General features: G+C 37.5%; 1 protein-coding gene and 1 long non-coding RNA gene across 4 annotated transcripts in view; one reads left to right on the plus strand and one right to left on the minus strand.

The window, feature by feature from the left end:
* LOC129360393 (dystrophin-related protein 2-like) overlaps positions 1-18,445 on the plus strand; it is a 74,833-nt gene that overhangs the window by 30,677 nt on the left and 25,711 nt on the right. For all 3 annotated transcript variants that reach the window (XR_008606037.1, XM_055030569.1, XM_055030570.1), the window contains exons 10-16: positions 2,470-2,671; positions 7,309-7,394; positions 9,025-9,182; positions 11,503-11,669; positions 12,796-12,907; positions 13,543-13,679; positions 17,299-17,364. Coding sequence is in view for 2 of the 3 variants with exons in the window: in XM_055030569.1 (XP_054886544.1) it covers positions 2,470-2,671; positions 7,309-7,394; positions 9,025-9,182; positions 11,503-11,669; positions 12,796-12,907; positions 13,543-13,679; positions 17,299-17,364 (928 nt within the window). In the remaining variant the exon portion in view is untranslated. The remainder of the gene's footprint in view (positions 1-2,469; positions 2,672-7,308; positions 7,395-9,024; positions 9,183-11,502; positions 11,670-12,795; positions 12,908-13,542; positions 13,680-17,298; positions 17,365-18,445) is intronic.
* Positions 13,124-14,327, minus strand: LOC129360394 (uncharacterized). Its single transcript, XR_008606038.1, has 3 exons — positions 14,128-14,327; positions 13,639-13,731; positions 13,124-13,547 (listed from the first exon to the last, which is right to left on the minus strand). It is a non-coding gene; the product is annotated as an uncharacterized LOC129360394 (long non-coding RNA).

Below are 18,445 nucleotides of genomic sequence, written 5' to 3' on the forward strand. Positions count from 1 at the left end.
CTGAGTGAAGTTGCCAAACGGAGCGCCGGCGATCCAGCCAAATTTGCAGCACCGTAATTCCACCACACTTTGCCCTATCTGAACAATTTCAACGGTTTCTGAAAGGGGAGAAGTTTTTCTTTCCAGACAATATCGGGTTATTATGGTAATTTTACGCCTGCGGTAGCAGGGAGTAAAATTAATCTGATGAAACACTCTCCGGTAAATCTTGAAAAAAAACTCGCTATATTGAGAAAGTTCCAGTTTTTATGGATAAATGGGCAAATATATATTTACTCACTGGACATTTAAATAACTTTGAACATTTAAAATAAGCAAAAATATCCAGGTGGAGATTTGAAACTTAGGTCACAAAGGGTTAAAGATATTAAGAAATGTTTCCAAAGGTCATGAAAGGTCAACCAGCCCCCCACTTTCTTCAAATCAGATAAAATTGGTGTCAATCAACACAACAGTAAAAGTTTGTGTTTGTGCTGCTTTGGCTTTGAAAATATTAATGAAAGTTTAAAGGTCAACCCACTTTTAGAAAATCAAAATGACCTTTAAACTTTCAATAATTTCTTCATAGCCAAAGCAGCACAAACATAAATTTTGATGCACAAACCAATCAATAAAGATAGTCGAGTTGATTGACACCAATTGTGTCTGAAGAACTTCAGTCAGGTTTGAAAACTTCCTGCTGTTGGGTTTGAAACGCAGAGGTAATCCTTATTGTCATCACATCCTTCCATTCTGCTTAATTGACTATTAATTGGTCCATTTAAGTTACAAAATGGAAGTTAATTAGTTTTAGCTGCTTGGTTGAAGCTTCATTGACGTCCCATTGGGGTCGATTCCTCCGTTCGGATAGTTTTTTTTCCTCCTTTTTCAGAAATCTGACCCCAGTTCAGCCCATTTTCACCTCCCATTCATTTTATTTCCTTTCTCTTTTCTCTCCCTTTTCTGCTGTAACCTTCCTGTAACCTTGCCTGCTTCCCACATACCAAGTCGCCATAATAAAAACTCAGCAAGCACGTAAAACCCTTTTCTGTCACTTTCTCTTTCCAGCTGTTATCTCACCGTCCTCGGGACTAGGAGTCGATATCGTTACTGGATTTAATTGCTCGGCTGCCTTGATAACTAGCGAATCCTCATTCTTCCTTGCCCTGAATGGCTGAGCAGAGCCACGTCGGAGCCCATCAAAAATGCATTTTTGGGTTATTCCCTCCCATCCTTCAAAATACTCCCCTTATCTCTCCTCTCTCTGTTCTACCTCATTATCACGCTATCCAATTATACCTGGCATCAACGGACACCCTTTTAGCTCCGCTCTCAGGGACGGGCCATCAAATTAGTTTAGAAGAGCGAAATCAAATTTGTGTCACTGCTCTTGAAACATATGGCGGGGCTTAAGTAGCCAAAATGGGTGAATAAGCACCGCTGTTGCGGCGTGGAAGAGGAGACTGCTGCTGCGTTCGCAGGCGAATTGAACTGATGTTTATATGCATGTTGATTTGAATGAAACAAGCACATTCTACGCTTTTTAGTCCCAAATGTAATGCACACGAACACCTCAGATTTGACCTTTTACCTTCAACAGCTGCTTTTCTCCAGGTTGCTTAAAAATGTAATAACTTACTTTGAACAGACAAAAAATAAAAGCAGAAAATAAATAATAAAAAAAATAATTATTATGGCCAGTGACATTCAGTTTAGCATCAGAACCCATCTCACACCAGATAAACTCTGAAATTAAAATTGTCATTATCACTGTTATTGTCTGTAGATCTTAGTTTGTAAGCATTTTGTCTATGTAATAAAATCTATTTGTCATCTTGAACAGGCACATGAATATGGTTTCAATTACAGATTTTCATAATTATTGAGCCATTAAGCAATATATTTCATTAGACTGAAATAAGTGTTCACTTCTTCCTACTCCTTTTCAAAAATAGTGGTAAACAAAATATTTTATTCTTGGTTATTTATGTATTCTGTGCCCTACTGATTATCTTGTTTTTAAAATCCTGTTTAAAATAAATCAATCAAATGAAATTCCCATATTGAATGACACTTAAACCTCACATTCTCATCCTTAAATCTAATATCATTTGTTAGTTGTTTAGGTATAACTAACCCCTAAATTAACTTTTTTGTTGATAACATGTCTAAATAGGTTATTTAGGGTTTATGTTTCTGTTAGAATTTCTGTGTAAATTTGTATTATTTTGCTTTATTTTTGCCTCTGACATCAACAGACCTGGTGGAACTGTTGAGCTCATTATTCGAGTTACGTCTCAGTGAAACGTTAGTAAAAAGGTTGTTAAAGGGTTAAAAGAGGAGCCATGTTGTGACGACTTCCTGAAGGCGGAGTCTCAGAAAAATCCAGGTGGAAAAATTCAAAACCGTTAGATTACAAAGTTAATTTCTTTTAAGTCAGAGAACAATTGTTTGTGTGTAAACACAGCGGAACTTGTGTGTTGTGTTCAGTGGACTTGGTGGCGCTCAGCAGCCTGGTGGACGTGTTTCGGGAGCAGGAGCTGCAGCAGGGGGAGCATGTGATGGACGTAGTGGAGGTGATTCACGGCCTGACGGCCATGTACGAGAGGCTGGAGGAGCAGAGGTCCGTTCTGGTCAACATCCCTCTCTGCGTTGATATGTGCCTCAACTGGCTGCTCAATGTTTATGACAGGTGGGTGTGGCTCTTTCTGTCAGGGTAACGGTTTGCAGTTTAGGCTGTAGCTTGATGAAAGGTTTATCCATCCAGCTTACAAGGATTCCCTCTCTCCCATTTTATTTTTACAGATATTACCTTTCGTTTTCAGTTCATCTTGCACAACCAGCGGTTACCAATGACAGATAAACTATAGTTCTCTTATAAATATGATTAACTAAATGATCAAAACTTTTATGTCTTCAAAAAATTTTTATAAAAAGATGGTAAAGGACCTAAGAACTCACCACTCTATTTCAGTTTATCATAATGCTGAAGTTAATACCAAAATCTCTCAAAGTGTTAACTTAAAATATTTGTACATTTTCCTTTTGTCTTTCTCCCTCACATATTTGTTTTCATTTGGATTGTACTTATGCATCTATGTGATGCTGAACTTGAAAATGTTTCCACGATTGCTTGAATAATTTTTATTATTTCCCAAAAGCCTGGCATTTTAAGATATGTGTTCACTCTTTTGATATATTCTGTAATTGTCAGGTTAGAAAAAGATAAATAACATGGTGGAGAAGTCTGGAGTGTTAAATGCATCCAGCAGTAAGTGGCACTAATTTCTCTCATTAAATGCTCATTAAATTTGATGTTGCACTGAGTCAACAATTTTTCAGAAGATTAAATTCCCTCAAATGGATTTTATTGCAGAACAAAGACAATTCTCTGTTTTCTCCTGAATGTTGTTGGTGTCTAAATGTGAATCTAGACTATTAAAAAGTTTTAACTGTTCTAAACTTTTAGTTCTTAAACAAGTGAACCAAAGATTAAAAAATTGTATATTTAATAAACCATATGTATTTTTTTTCTCAGCGTTTTTGATCTCCTTTGTCTTCATGAGATGTTTTAAACTATTTCAGAAAGCAGCACAACTCCACCTTAACCTTTACTACGTCAGGGTTTTCATCTGGAAAATGCGTATTATACCTGAACCCATCATTTATTCTCCATCAAAGCAGAAGAATCAGCTTTTTTCAAAGAGTCTTACATTTAAATTCACCAGCATTTCTTCACAGTATGCCTCGGAAACTTAAATTTTTATATTTTCATGTACTGGTATGTTTCTGTTCTATTCATTGGAAACATTTGTGATCATTTTTATTCTGTTTGTATTGTTTTAAGTGCTTTGAGATGCATTTTTTTAAAGGTACGACTTGACTAAACAAAATTTGTCGTATTTGAGGTCAATGTCCAACATGACTCATCACAACCTTTTCCCTCTCAAACCTGTTTGACCTTTGAAGGTTTCTGTAGTTCATTGTCAGCCTGAAAAGGTCTTGCACATATAAAATTTCTGGCTTCTTCTTTGAATCAGTACTTCATTATTCAAGAGAGACTAATCAATGCGCCCAGCTAGGATTTACTCTCTTTTTTGATTTTATTACTCTCTTATTTGTACATACAGCTCTGGAAAAAAAAAGAAGAGTTTTTCAGATTTTGCTGTGTATAGGTATATATTTGAGTAAAGTGAATGTTGTTCTTTTCTTAAATAAACTACTGGCAACATGTTCCTGAGATCCCAAGTAAAAATGTTTTATTTGCAGAAAATGAGAAATGGTCATTGCAGCACTTTCAGACCTCAAATAATGCAAAGAAAACAAGTTAATATTCATTTAGAAACAACAATACTAATGTTTTAATTTAGGAAGAGTTCAGAAATTAATATTTGGTGAAATAACCAGGAGGTTTTCAAATTTGGTTCTTTGCAGTGGGCTCTTCATTTTTTCCAGAGATGTTTATTTTCAAATTTGACCAAATATGGTCAACGCTGTCTCAGAAAGTGCAAAATAACTCTGGAAATACCGTCCTGAGTTGGAAACAATCAAGTGTTTTAAGTCTAACACTACATTTGATAATAATGAGATCATTTTTAGGTCACTTTTATGTTTTTAACAAAGTATTTGAACTATGTCTCAGCAGAAAGGATCTAGTCAGGAGTTTGTTTTTCCCTAGCTAGCATAAAGTTGGCTTCACATGATAATGAAAAAACATCAGCAGCAATTTCTTTCAGCATTACAAATGTTGCTGTGAAATCTTAAAGTCCTTCTATTCTTTGAAATGTTACAAGTAGCTCCACATTTATGGGCATTTTGTGAACTTAAATGTGTTCATGGGCATCAGAAATGTACTTTATTATTGTGTTGCTGCCTTATTTCATGTCTTGTAAGAGCTGCTTCTTAGGAGTTGCAGGAAAACAGATTGGAGACGGATGTGAGCCGTCACGTGGCTACTTTCTCAGACGTTTAGGAAGACTGCGAACGGCTAAAGCTGCAGTAACAGCTTCAAGCCAGAGGGTCAAACACAACCAGAGCAAATCCTCTTTGACACCAGAACTCACCCAGCTTTGTTCCTGTTTGTCCCATCTTCAGGAAAAGCCCCACAGCACAGAAAGTGAAACATAAGACAGCTGCAGCGAAAGCCATATATCCGGTCTGTAGCTTTTAACCATTCTCTGCTAATGAGAAACAATCAGCGGCTTCGTCGTCTGAATAAATTTCAGTAATTGCTTTTTGTTCCCTAATAAACAGCGGCAGGAAATGTGAACGAGACTTGAGCTTAATTTTGTGCTTGTGAGGAGAAAATGTGGTTTACGGCGAGCGTGTGTATATGTTTGTGTGTACTTCCGGAGGCTTGTCAGGGAGAAACGTGTCCCCTGAGGAGCAGCACTGGGATGCACATTGAAGATGGCATGAGGTGCACAGTAGAAAGTGTGAGAGAAAGATACTGACATCCAGTCGTCACCATGTGCTCTGTGTCTCCTCTGGTCCTGAATCTAACAGGGAAGCAACAGTGACTCACCACTTTATGTCTTTCCTTGTCACATATATATATATTTGTGCATTTTTAATGTGCGTACATTTTTAGAAACTTGTCATATACAGACCTATACTCCTCCAGGCCAGCATTCAGCTGCAGAAATGAAATTTGCGCTTTCATCTAATTTGACCTAATGTTCTTTGATGAATCCAATGTTTTTGATCCTTCGTGTGACATTTGAAATGATAATTTGATTAGCACAGTTTTTGCTAATGCTGCTAAGATCTGCATAAACTTTTTGGAGGCTGTTTGGAAACAGCAATCACATGGTTAGTTCTCAAATTAAATTTTTTCCCGTTTTATAAATCAAAAATGTATTGCCTGTTTGAAAACTGTCTGTTCTTCATTCAGGGAAATATTTTTCAAATGAGGTTTGAACAGTACTTTCAAGGTATTTCATGATGTCACCGAAAACTGTAACGTATTTTATGTGAGGGACAAAGACAATGAAGCATAATAGGTTTTCAGTTTTTTCTTTTTTATTAAAATTTTTAAAAGTGCGTTTTATGTAATGTTGAGTCAATACTTTGTAGAATCTCACTTATCATCTGCAGAGTGTCTTCAGTCAGGGGCTTCTTCATTTTCGCTGTAATACAGACTGCTACAAAAGATCTTTCCTGCCAAGAGCCATCACCATCTTCAATAACTGAACAATCTGAATTAATATGAGTTACAGCTAGATTTAATTTCCGTTGTGGATCAATAAAGTATTTTTGAATTTATTTAGAGACTTGCACTGAAATTCTTGCATAATGTTTTTAGGTTGTTAATGAATTTCAGTCTTCAAGTGCTTATCTCGATTAAACTTGGATTTGGACTTATTCATTTTATGCCATCGTTTTTTTTCCTCCTTTTATAAGTTCTTGCAGCAGCACTTACTTCAGCAGCTGCCGCACCAATATGTTGTTACATTCCTGCCAAAAACCTCAAGGAGCTTATTAAGGAATCACATCAGCAGATTTATTAACTAGAGAGCACATAGCTCATGATGGGAATTTCTCTTAATTTGCAGGACTATGAATGCAACATGGTGAGCGGTAAAACTCGCCTACCTCCACCTGGATTTGACCTGAAAAGTCAGACAGTCTAATCAATCAGAAGAGTTTCCTTGCCTAATTATGATTGTTAAACTCAGAGAGGTGCACAACTTTCGTGCTGCATTCTTGGGCCTGCAAATAAATGGAAATGCCTGTGATCAGATGTATGTTTTTTTTCAGTTCTCTGTCAGGGTTTTTGGCAGGAATGTGACGCCATACTCTTGGCAACAAAGTATTCTAAGAACAGAATGTGCCACGCATATTTCCATCAACTCTAGGGCCGATTACGATATCAAATTCTTATTTCAAGTACTTAAGAAAAAAAAATATTATTTTCCTTTTACCTTTTAAATATACCAGTGTTGTTCTGCTGCATATAATACTGATAGAAATATTAAAGTCTTTGGTGGCAAAATGTAAAAAATTAATGGCAGAATAACTTTACAAGGTGCTTTATTGATGTATTTTATCTGGCATATGAGATTTGTATTGCTTTTCTGGGCATAAAATTCTTGGACCACACTTTACCAATTCCCTGAAGAGCCTTTACTTACTCTGAATGTCCTCTAATGCAATTTCACACTACTTCACTGACCTGAATTGTGCTGCTGTGACCCGTGTAATTCTTCCCAGCAGGGCTCTGTATTATACAATCCACAACGCAGTGATTCGAGATTGTCCACCTTTTAAAAACTGTAATCTCAGAAGTTTTTTTTTTCCCCTCATCCTCTCTGCGTTTCTTTCCTGCAGTGCACGAAACGGCAAAATGCGAGTTCTCAGCTTTAAAATGGGACTGGTGAGCTTGTGCAACGCAGACGTCCAGGAGAAGTACAAATGTAAGTCTGATGCTTGTTTGTGTCGGTAAGTGCATCTTATCGACTGAAAAGAAAGATCCAAAATAAAACATCCCTGATTGCCAGTATTACAAGACATCCACTTAGTGTAATGGCGGAGAATGGTTATGTTGCCATAATGAAGAAAGCTTTACTTGCTGCACCACAGACCTTAAAAGGATTGCTTGCAGGAGTCACTTTCTTAAGGCTTTTACTTTTTCAAACAAGTCAACTTTAAAATAACTTTAGCACTCCTTGTCTGTCCTATGGAAATGATTCATGTTTAATGCAGCATTTGTTCTTAAAAGTTCTTACTATTTCAAGTGGGATTCTCTTGAGAGACTCTGAGCAGTCAATATTTTACCAGGTAAAAATAAATGTTCTTCAACTTATTAAACACAATTTTTTTTTCCATAAGTTATTTTGAACAACTAGTTTAAAGCTCCGGTAAGTATTTTTTGTAAAAATACAGGTTTTGTTTTACATATTTGAGCTGAAAGCATGATATGACACAGATAATCTGTAAAAAAGTAGAGTGCTGCTATTCCTCTTTCCTGCGGTCCTACTGCCACCTGCAGAAGTGCACTTACTGCTACCAAATAATACTATTGGTGAACCTCTGATTAAATATGAACTAATTAAAATTAAGATTAGCACACAAGAAGGTTAAACAATAACATGCTTCACAGCCCAGTTTAGCATATTATGTTTCTGACTGACTCTTGTTAAATTCACCAACAAAATTATCTCTAGATAATTTGGTTTGTATTTATGCTTTCTTATAGTGCATCTCTTGTTCAGTGTGATGCGTACTAAATTTTTTTTCCAGTTTTCACATCAGAAAATGTGTTCACTCCTTTTAAATTAATGAGTCTATATAGAGTCTGATCTGAATATGTTCTGAAAATGTAATTTTTGTCCACAGCGTTTACAGAATTGAAAATCTCAGCAGTGAGAAAACTGCAGTTCTTGTGCTTTTGTGTCGAACCAGTGGTTCCTATTATCTCACCATACAGTCTGCACAATGAAAGCGGCATATTTAAGATGTAAGAGGCCGATATGCTGAGAAACTGTCTCCATAAAACATGTCCAGAGCTCCACTCAGAAGCTTTGTGGGAATATTTAAAAACATCAAATAGGCCTCAGCTCTGGTTACGAGGACGATTTGAAGGAGGCTATTTAAGATGCAGGCGTTGGAGCCAAACGTTCGCTCTTTGTGGAGAGATATAAACCTGCAAAGAGGGGGGATATGCAATGCTGCGATTGTGCAGCACTCTGACACGCCTGTCAAAATTCATTTCTTCAGCGACAGGCAGACTCCAAGCATAGCAAAAGGCTCGGTCAGAACTTGACAAGATGGCTTTTGTGCAGGTCTTTCATCTCTAAAATAACCAGGAAGATCATTAATAGAGATTTATTCCCAGTTTAAAATAGACAAAAGCTACTTGATTTTGGAATAAATGCAGAGTTTTAAAGTCAGCAAGTGTCCTCACGCAGAGGAAAGAAAAATACAGACACGTGTGTGGCTAATGCTATTCGCTACACATCGTATAATGATTGCTGCTGCATGTGCCGGTGTGAAATTAGATTAGTTAGTGCGTAATTGATGGATAACTGCGTAAACGTTTTGCAGACTTGTTCCGTCAGGTGTCCGGTCCTGGAGGTTTGACAGACCAGCGTCACCTCAGCCTGCTGCTACATGAAGCCATCCAGATCCCCCGCCAGCTGGGCGAAGTTGCAGCTTTCGGCGGCAGCAACACGGAGCCAAGCGTCCGGAGCTGCTTCCGCATGGTGAGGACACGGCCGCATTAGTGCATTTCACGCCCAGGTCCATTAACAGTGTGCTTAGAGCTCTGGAGGTTGATTCAATAGATTTTTTTAAATTTTATATAGCAGTGTTGGAGGCTTAGGCTGCATCTTTAAAGGGGCAGTATGAGCTTTACATCATGTTTTCCCTCATCAAAAACACCTTTATTCCTTCATTAATGGTTGGGAAATCCTTTCATCTCCATGGCAACCGTTCAGCCTGGGTGGGCCTACCCCCGCCTTCAAGATGAAACTCCTCATCGGAGCTGCAGATTCCAGGTTTCCAAGCTTCCAACTCTCAGCTCCTTCAGACTAGCCAGCAGCAATTAGCAAACACCTGGTGGGACAGTGCATCAGCTGAGCTTATTAAATGAGCTACTTTTCTGATCAATGCTGGTAAAAACGATGTTAATGGGTTGGCAGAGGACCGATGTGATTACTTTTTAAAGGTATTTTCAAAGAGACAGAAGCCTAATTTTAAGGTGTTAAATTACAAATTAAGTCATATTTGTTATATAAAGCATTTTTATATCTACTGTAGCTTGCAGATTTACTTGACTGTTCTATAAAATGCCCTAGAAAATACATAACATTGCCCCTAATCTGGTGTAGTTCACATGTTTGAAAGGGATATCTCTATTACTTTTGCAAGAACTTTCTCTGAGCATCGGGATGAATTATCTGGAATGTAAAAGTCTGTAAGACGAATTGTCAAGAGAACGCCCGCCAAAACTGGAGATCAAAGTTGAAATGGTTGATCTTTATTTACGTCACCTGGTTTGTTTAAAAAAGACAATTAACAGACGAACTGAACTGTGGCGGAGAGGTCGAGGTGTCGGCGCCTCTCTATATCAAAGCTTTCTAAGTCTAACACTACATTTCAGAGCTGTTTTCAAAGTAAAACAAACAAAATTAAACATGTAATTTCTAAAAAAGGAAATGCAAAAAATTTAAAATTAGACTGGCTGCTTTGGGAATTTACCTTTCTTTGTTTTCCACTCAAGAAAAAAAAATATTATGCTTGTGCTTTAAATAATTCATTATGTTTTTATCATTGCATTTAATAAGTCACAGAAACAAGATTCGTCTTTCCTATCAAGATTAAGCCAAGAAAATGTAAATTTAATCATCTGCCACTGATTTAGGTCAACAAATGAAAACGGAAGGCAGCAGAAGATTATTAACCAATCAAACTCTCTCAGTTTCCAATAATATTCTCATGGTGCACAATGTAATCCCGTCAGTAACGGCTATATCAGATGAAGCTCTTTGAAAGTATTCTGTTTCTCCTTGTGTTTATATTTACTCTGAGATAAAATTAGAGTGACCCAGGGACACTTGATATTTCTCGATACTGTTCGTCTCCACTTCATGCTGATTGTTAAACTGAAATGACAGAAAGACAGGAAACAGCTACAACAAAGCAGGCTGCATAAAATAGTTGCTAAAAAACAGTGAGCAGAGGAAGGTCTCTGCAGAGGTTATTTGGAAAAATCCAGGCAAGAAGTAAGAATAATTCATCTTCCAATAAATATTTCAGTACTTTCACAGCATTCAAAGGTAAAGAACTTAAATAAATGAAACAAAGTAAGTTGGGAAATAGAAAACCCTACAGTATTTTTCATATAGAAGAGGTTGTATCAATCAAGCTAAATTTCCCAGTGACAGTGAACATCCCATCCGTTTGAGGCGGAGTAGCCTGATCGGGTGAGCAGCTCCAGTTTCAGGTGTTTTGGTGAGGAAGAAGCTGCCATTCGACCTCCCACTGGGAGCCAAGCTGGGTACCCTGCTAACAGAGAGGAGCTCCTTCATCCCTGGAGACCCCACATCCTCTCCGCCTGTGATCAGTGCACACACTCACATGCATTTATTATGTTACCCTGCTTGAGCAGTGGGGGCAGCCCCAGGGAAATCAACTTTCTTATGCATCTCTGATGCAGACTTAATGAGAATTTAGCACATCACAGATTTTGAGCACTTGGCGAGTTATTCCTTTATTAGGTTGGCTTTCTTTTTTCTTCTTTTTTTTTCAAACAAGCTTTCTTCAGGAGAGCGAACATGCAAACTCACAGTAACCCCTGTATAATTTATGTCTGTTATATTTTTAGCTTTGTAAATGCTTAAGCATATATGCAGCATAAAAGATTTAATGTTTGGCACCCTCTTCAATATTGGGATGATTTTGCTGAAACTGCCTTTAAGCAGGAAAGAATTGTTGCTGTTTTTATTGCTTTAAGAACATGGCCTCCTGTTGGTCTATATTTGGGTTGTTTACAGTCTCTTGTCTCTTACCTTTTCCTAACAGGCCCCTGGGAAGCCTGCCATTGAGGTGTCTCATTTCCTGGAATGGATGAGCCTCGAGCCCCAGTCGATGGTTTGGCTGCCCGTCCTGCACCGCGTAGCTGCTGCAGAGTCCACCAAGCATCAGGCCAAATGCTACGTCTGCAAGCAATGCCCCATTAAGGGTTTCAGGTAGGCATGGCTGCTGGGCATTCAATTCAACCAAATGGATATTTACATGTAAAGGTATCGTTAGTGGATCAAATGATTAAAACAGATATTTGTTTTTATATTTTAGAAGTGGAAAATTAGACTTTTGCTTTATAAGGTAACAACAAATCTGTGCTATACAGATACCTGTCCTTGTTGCACCTTTTAACAGTGTCAGAAATAAACATAAATTTGGGGCCTTTGTAAAGCAGTATTATTTTAAACGAACTATTGTGCAGAATTCATATTTTGCACTTTCGTTTGGGTTTCAGATGTTTTTTTTGTTTTTTTTTTTTTATAACTTAATGGTTGTTTGGTTTCTGGAAAAAGAGCCATTTCAAAAATATCACACTGCCCCATTACCTAGCAATCCCTGCCGATCTTAGCTCATTACTTAGCAATCCAAGTGGAGCTCCAGCATGTTTGGTCAGCTGACTTTACCACTGTATGCGCTGTACAATGACTGCTGGGAAAGACAAGTGTTTTATTGTTGACCTATCATTCAGAAACCAGTTGCTGCATTCTTTTTGGTTATGCAGGAGGCTCTGCTTCTGCCTTTCAAAGATGTGATTTTGGGTAATTGTTTGCAGCCATTTTCATGTGTGACTATAAATGTTGAGTTGGGGGCGTGGCCAGCAGCAGTTTATTAGGATTTAAATTGACGAGGCCTTAAAGGTATGAAAGGTCACCAGTTGTTAGAAGGGACTTAAAATTAGAATTCTAGGAATGATGATTTACATATATTGAATAAACTAATAAATTTGATATTTTCAGTTGTTAGGTCATTGTGAAATGTGTGAATTTTTTGTGTTGTTCTATGATATCTCTTTTGCTGTTTCTGTTGAAGCCATTACATTGATTTGAGAGATTTCATTAAGATTTGTCCTCAACTTAAGTTAAGCCTATTAGTCATTTTAACAACACCAAAAACCCAGGGTTTTGTATAGGAAATCAAACGTCTTTTGTGTGAGTGTGCAAAGAAATATTAGCCTCTACAGCATGGCTGAGATAAGAACACACACACACACACACACACCCAGCCGCTCTACCACTCCATTCAGTTCCCCTGCAAACATCGTTAAAGTCTCTGTTTTATTGATCTCGACAGGTATCGCAGTTTGAAGCAGTTCAATGTGGACATCTGCCAGACATGTTTTCTAACCGGCCGCACAAGCAAGGGCAAGAAGCTGCACTACCCCATCATGGAGTACTACACCCCAGTAAGACGAGCATTATGTATCACTTTACCAGAATACAAATTCATGTCTTTAGGGAGAAATGAAGCTCAACTTTACTCAAGAACAAAGTACATTCTCCTAACTCCCTATTTCTTCTGCCAAGCATGAATTAAGGATCTTATTGACTCTATCTATTTGTCCAGCTCTTGAATAAACGGAGAGAGAATCACTTAGTAGAAAATTTATTTTTGGCTCATTTTTGGTTCAGGAATGTTTGGAGCACAAATATTCAGAAAAACCCATGAATCATCAGTACAGTGAGCGCAAATATAATAAAATCTGTTAAATTTCAAGATTCAAAATCCCAACAGTATTTTTATTTTCTGCAAAAATGTTTTTATATCACAGAGTACGGTTCTTGCAGCAGGAAAGCAAATAAAAATTACTCAAACAGATATGATGAAAACCGGAAGATTTTAAACAGAGCAATAATCTAGAGACAGTGGATAGAAAGAAACATTAGTATTGGAAGAAAAAAAGTGGATAAATTTTACATGAGGTTTTCTCTGGAGATGGCAACTCTAAAGCAGCACAATTTGTCTTTCAATCATCCATGCCCTGTGCTTCAACCTCCACTTTTCACCCCCTCCTCCACTCGCTTCCCTGGACGGCGGCAGACAACCTCGGGAGAGAAGATGAGGGACTTCGCTAAGACTCTGAAGAACAAGTTCAGGTCAAAGCAGTACTTTACAAAGCACCCGCAGAGAGGTTACCTGCCTGTGCAATCTGTACTGGAAGCTGAAAGCTCAGAGACGTGAGTCCCACAACACACATCCATCCCTTTGTGTCTTTTCTCAGATGCTCCGCTATGCAGACAGGCAGAATTGTATACATTTATTTACTTGAGACAAATGTGTTAGTTTAACAATAAATCAACGGGGATCTATTAAACAAAATTCACATTTTGCATGTTTTTATACTTCCATTTGTGTTTCTACTGCTTCTAAAAACAGCACAAGTGATTAAAAACACCAAACTGTTTTGGCAATAAGTTAATGTTTTTTCTTGGTGTCTGGAAAATTAGCCATTTAAAAAAATTAGCTAACCTCTAACCTCCCTAGCAAAACCCAGCCTGTTGCCTAGCAACCACAGTGGAACTCCACCTGTCACTTAGCAACCACAGCTGAGCTCCAGCATGTTTGGTCAGCTGGTTTTACCGCTGAATGCGCTGTACAAAGTCATGTGTTTTGTTGTTGACTTACCATCCAGAAACCTCTTGCTGCATTCTTGCTAGCTGTGCAGGAGGTTCTACTACTGCTTTTCAAAGATGTATGATTGTACAGTCACTCATCTGTCATATTTTTACTCTTGTTTTGAAAGTCTGATTTATAATATACTTTCCACCAATGACAAAGTAAACATTTTTACTCTTTCTGCAAAATAAACCAACTGCACAATTCTTGCTAAGTAATATTTCAAAAGAGCAGAGGAAATCTCATGTTTTTTTTAACAATAACAACATTTGTTGTTAATCTGTTGCTAAGAGATGAGCCTGTTTTCTGGTAACAAAGTGCCACAAAGTAAACATCTGATTTTTAGTTTTGTAAAATTTACCAACTATAAATTTCTTGTGTCTACGCAGATGAATAGTATTTCAAAAGAGACTGTTTTATAAGCAATAACTTTACATGATGAGCATAGCAGTTCATTACCAGAAAATGCACTCATCTCTTTGCAACCGATTACAAATTGTTATTGTTCAAAAAACATGAGATTTTTAAACCGATAAAACAAACTTGGCCCCATGTGAAAATATAATTGTCTCTGTGAACATTTTATAAAAAATTAAGTTAAGATTTTATTCTCCACGTCTGAGTACTGCCAGAAATGTACAAACAAGAAATCACTTGCCTTTCTGACGACAGGACTAAAATATTTCCAAAGCAGCACATCGCCTTGAATCAAAAGGTTACACAGTTGTTTCTAAGGCTTCAAAACTCCTTCAGGCCAGTGAGAGCTATTATCCACAAATGGAGAAATTATTGATCAGTAGTAAACCCTCTCTTCGGCTCATTCAGGAGGTCACAAAAGAATTCAAAACAAATATAAAGCACTCCTGGCCTGACTGGCCTTGGTTGAGATCAGAGTTCATTACTGAACAAGAAGAAACTGGGAAGAAATGGCGTTGGTGAGAGAGCTCCACTGCTGAGTGAGAAAGACGCAATGACCCAGAAACATTTTTATCAGTCTCTCTATGGGTTCCCAATACATTTTTTTTTGTACATTAAAGATAAAAACAATAAGTTTTCCCCTACGCTACTCTATCTTGCAATAAAATAATTTGAAAAGGAAACAATAAGATAACAGCTAAAACAAATAGCTCCCAATGTTAGTGTTACTACAGAATGAAAAAGTCATATAAAGGTTTTTAACAGATTTGTCATCAAGTTGGCTTCTTTTCATCGGAGAAGGAAATGGAGCAGGCTGTAAACTTTCCAGCTGAAGTTCAAGATTAAACTGCTTCCTGGTGCCCAAAGGATTGTGTGTAAAAATGATGACAGACAAGTGACTTAAGGCCGGGTCACTAAAAAGAAAACCTGAATGCGACATTAAGGTGAACAGAGCTGCGCCCCACGCTGACTAACTGCATCTTAACACCTAAAATAAAACTGTTTACGTCAGGCCGTCTACCTGCTGAAAGAAGTGTTTTTGCCAATGCATCTGAAGTCTGTTCTTCTTTTATTGTGCACAATGTGGTAGTACTGTTTTTTAATAGAACAAAAATGTACATTTTGAGCTTTTTATTGGTTTATTTAAAGTGAGATTTCTGCTGTTGCCCAACAACCCAGCACATTTAACAAAGCAACAAGATGACATTTATTTTGCCTTTAAGTGTTTTTTCTACTGTAATAAGTTTTTATTTTACATTAAAAAGTTTACTGAGGAAAAATAATTTTGTTTTATAAACTGAAACAAAACTAAATTATGAAATATCTGCTGCATCCTGAAATATACATATATTGCTTTGAACTGATTTCAAAGCAATATATGTATATTTAAACATATATTTAACCATAAAAGATGTTTTTACTTTCATCAACTTTTATTTGTTGTGTTTTCTTGTGAATATTTTCTGATAATCCCCAAAACAGTTGAAAGTTATTTCTCTGTGTTCTTGACATTAGCCTTGTGATCTCACTCTGATTCAGGCACATTTCACATGAGCAAGTCTGCTGGAAAAGAAAAGCAGAACTGGAGTAGTGAGATAAAAATCTGTGAGCTCACCGTGAAGCAGTAGCCTCAGGTTACAAGAGCACCCAGAATGATGTAGCATGAGTTCATGTTTCACGAGATTGTGTCATTGTTTTATAACCTCTAAAATTAAAGAAACACCACTCAGAACAGATATAAGACTTTCTGAGGATCAAATAACATGGAGAAAAAGGAAGCAGCAGCTGATTAAGTTTAGGGGAAAGGATGCAAAACTCTCCTTTCACAATTTCCTTGAGTAAAATGACAATTAATATTGAAAAAAACATTACTTACATATAATCATTAAGTATTGCACTGGTGGCATTACAATGGGCTTCCAACATGTCTGGCTCTAAAAATATCACAATACATTTGAAGAAACATTTGGAGTCGCAGCACGATGCAGTCAGACAGATCAGCAAGCAGAGAGCTGCGACGAAAAGGCAGGAGGTCCCAAACCAAAACTAAAAAAAATTTAACTTAGCTCCAAAACCAGCAGGAGGGGGATATTATCAGCAGCTGAAAGCTTAGAGTAACTAATAATCTAACTTAGTTACCTTTAAAATCAAGTAATTAATAAAGTACTTTTTCAAGGTAAATATGCCTTTACTGCTTTTGTCCAGTGGCAACATCCAGTAACTTTGAACAAGAAGTAACTTTTCAGAAAGAAATAACAGCTTGTATTAAGTCAATAATTCCTTAATGTTGATGTAAAGTTTCTTGTTACATTAGTAAACTATTTTACTTTTAACAAGAATTGTGTCCCATTTTATTAGTGAAATAATCAGCTAATAGAACTAGAACATTTTCATCAATATTAAGGAATTATTTGCTTAAAACAAGTAACTATATCTTGCTGACAAGGTATTTTGTCTTATTTCAAATGAACTACAATATTTGCACTGGAAACTTGACCAAAAACACGCAAGATTTTGTATTTTTACAATGTAGGAAACACAGCTAGTGACATTTCCAGTTTTTATCACAGCAGAAGAATAAAGTGAGCATTTCTAATCACAAACACTTAAATGTTACTTCTTACACCCAGAACTAAATGCCTGCAGTAACTTTCCGTTTCCCTCCTGCTGTGTCTTGCATTCTGGCCTTTTGTACTGTTTCATATTGAACTAAGGTGGGTTTTTTTACTGAGGAATAATGACTTTGAATTTTCTTCTTTTCAGCCCTTGCTCCTCACCCAGGCTGCCCCATGCAGACACACACAGCAGGATTGAACACTACGCCAGCAGGTAGGAGCCTTGCTCCGCTGTGCTGCTATATATATCAGCTCATTACTGTACAACGTTTTCTCCTTCTCTTTCACTTCCCCTCTTCATATAATCCCCCTTTCCTCCTAATGCACTCTCTCTGTACTCCGTCCACCCTTTCTCCTCCCTCACCAATCTTTTAGTCTTTGCTGATTGCGGTATTGATTTAATTTCTGGTTCTCTAGCCAGCTCTGAGGTTGCAGTCGCTCTTTCCCCTCACACACACATTTAAACTCAAGCGCAGCAGTTTGCGTTTCCCTGTGAGTGTCTGTGAAGGTTAGCAAGGTTCAGCCTGCCCAGCGGCCTGTCACTTGCCGGGGCAGTGAGCCCATTGGTCACCTGGGAGCTGTCGGTGTAGATTAGAGTCTCGGTGACAGGTTATAAACAGACCACAGTCCTGGACTCCCACACTGCTGGCAGAGCTGCACTGTGGGCATAGCTGGACACGTAGATCCCTCTCCAATGTGCCTGCGGTGCATGAATGGAAAGAGAGTGTTCATGTGCTTGTATGTGTGCTATTGTGTAATACTTCCCTGAGGATCTACTCACTTTACATCCTGCCAAAACAAGAGCAACAGACAGCAATGAGAGCAGGCACTATTTTCATCTTTACCCCCTTGCTTTCCAACTCTTCTTTGTTTGCCTTTGTCTTTGATCCCTTTCTTCTTTTGCCTCCTGCACATTTATTGTTCCCTTTATTCTCATCCCATTCTCTCTGTTTTTTGAGATATTTTCTGCCACATTCTCTATATCTAATTGGTTTTGTCATATTCTATATAATTTTGTTCAAACAGCCTGTGGGTTGTGTTGGTCACTGAAAACTAAGCAAGTATTTCTGGTCTAGCTTTTAACAAAATTGTCTTATTTCAAGAGTACTAACTGGGAAGTTAGTTTTCATGAAGATAAAGGAGATCATTTCAAGTAAATAGAGTAGATTTTCATCTTACTATTGAAATATTAATATTAAATTGATTATGAAGTCTTTGTACACAAAAATATTAAAAAAGAGTATTGAAGACCAGGTTGAAAACACCAGGTTTATCAGTTTTTGATGAAAAGAGGG

Source organism: Poeciliopsis prolifica, unplaced genomic scaffold (assembly GCF_027474105.1).
Source record: "Poeciliopsis prolifica strain line A6 unplaced genomic scaffold, Auburn_PproV2 SCAFFOLD006, whole genome shotgun sequence".
NCBI lineage: Eukaryota > Metazoa > Chordata > Actinopteri > Cyprinodontiformes > Poeciliidae > Poeciliopsis > Poeciliopsis prolifica.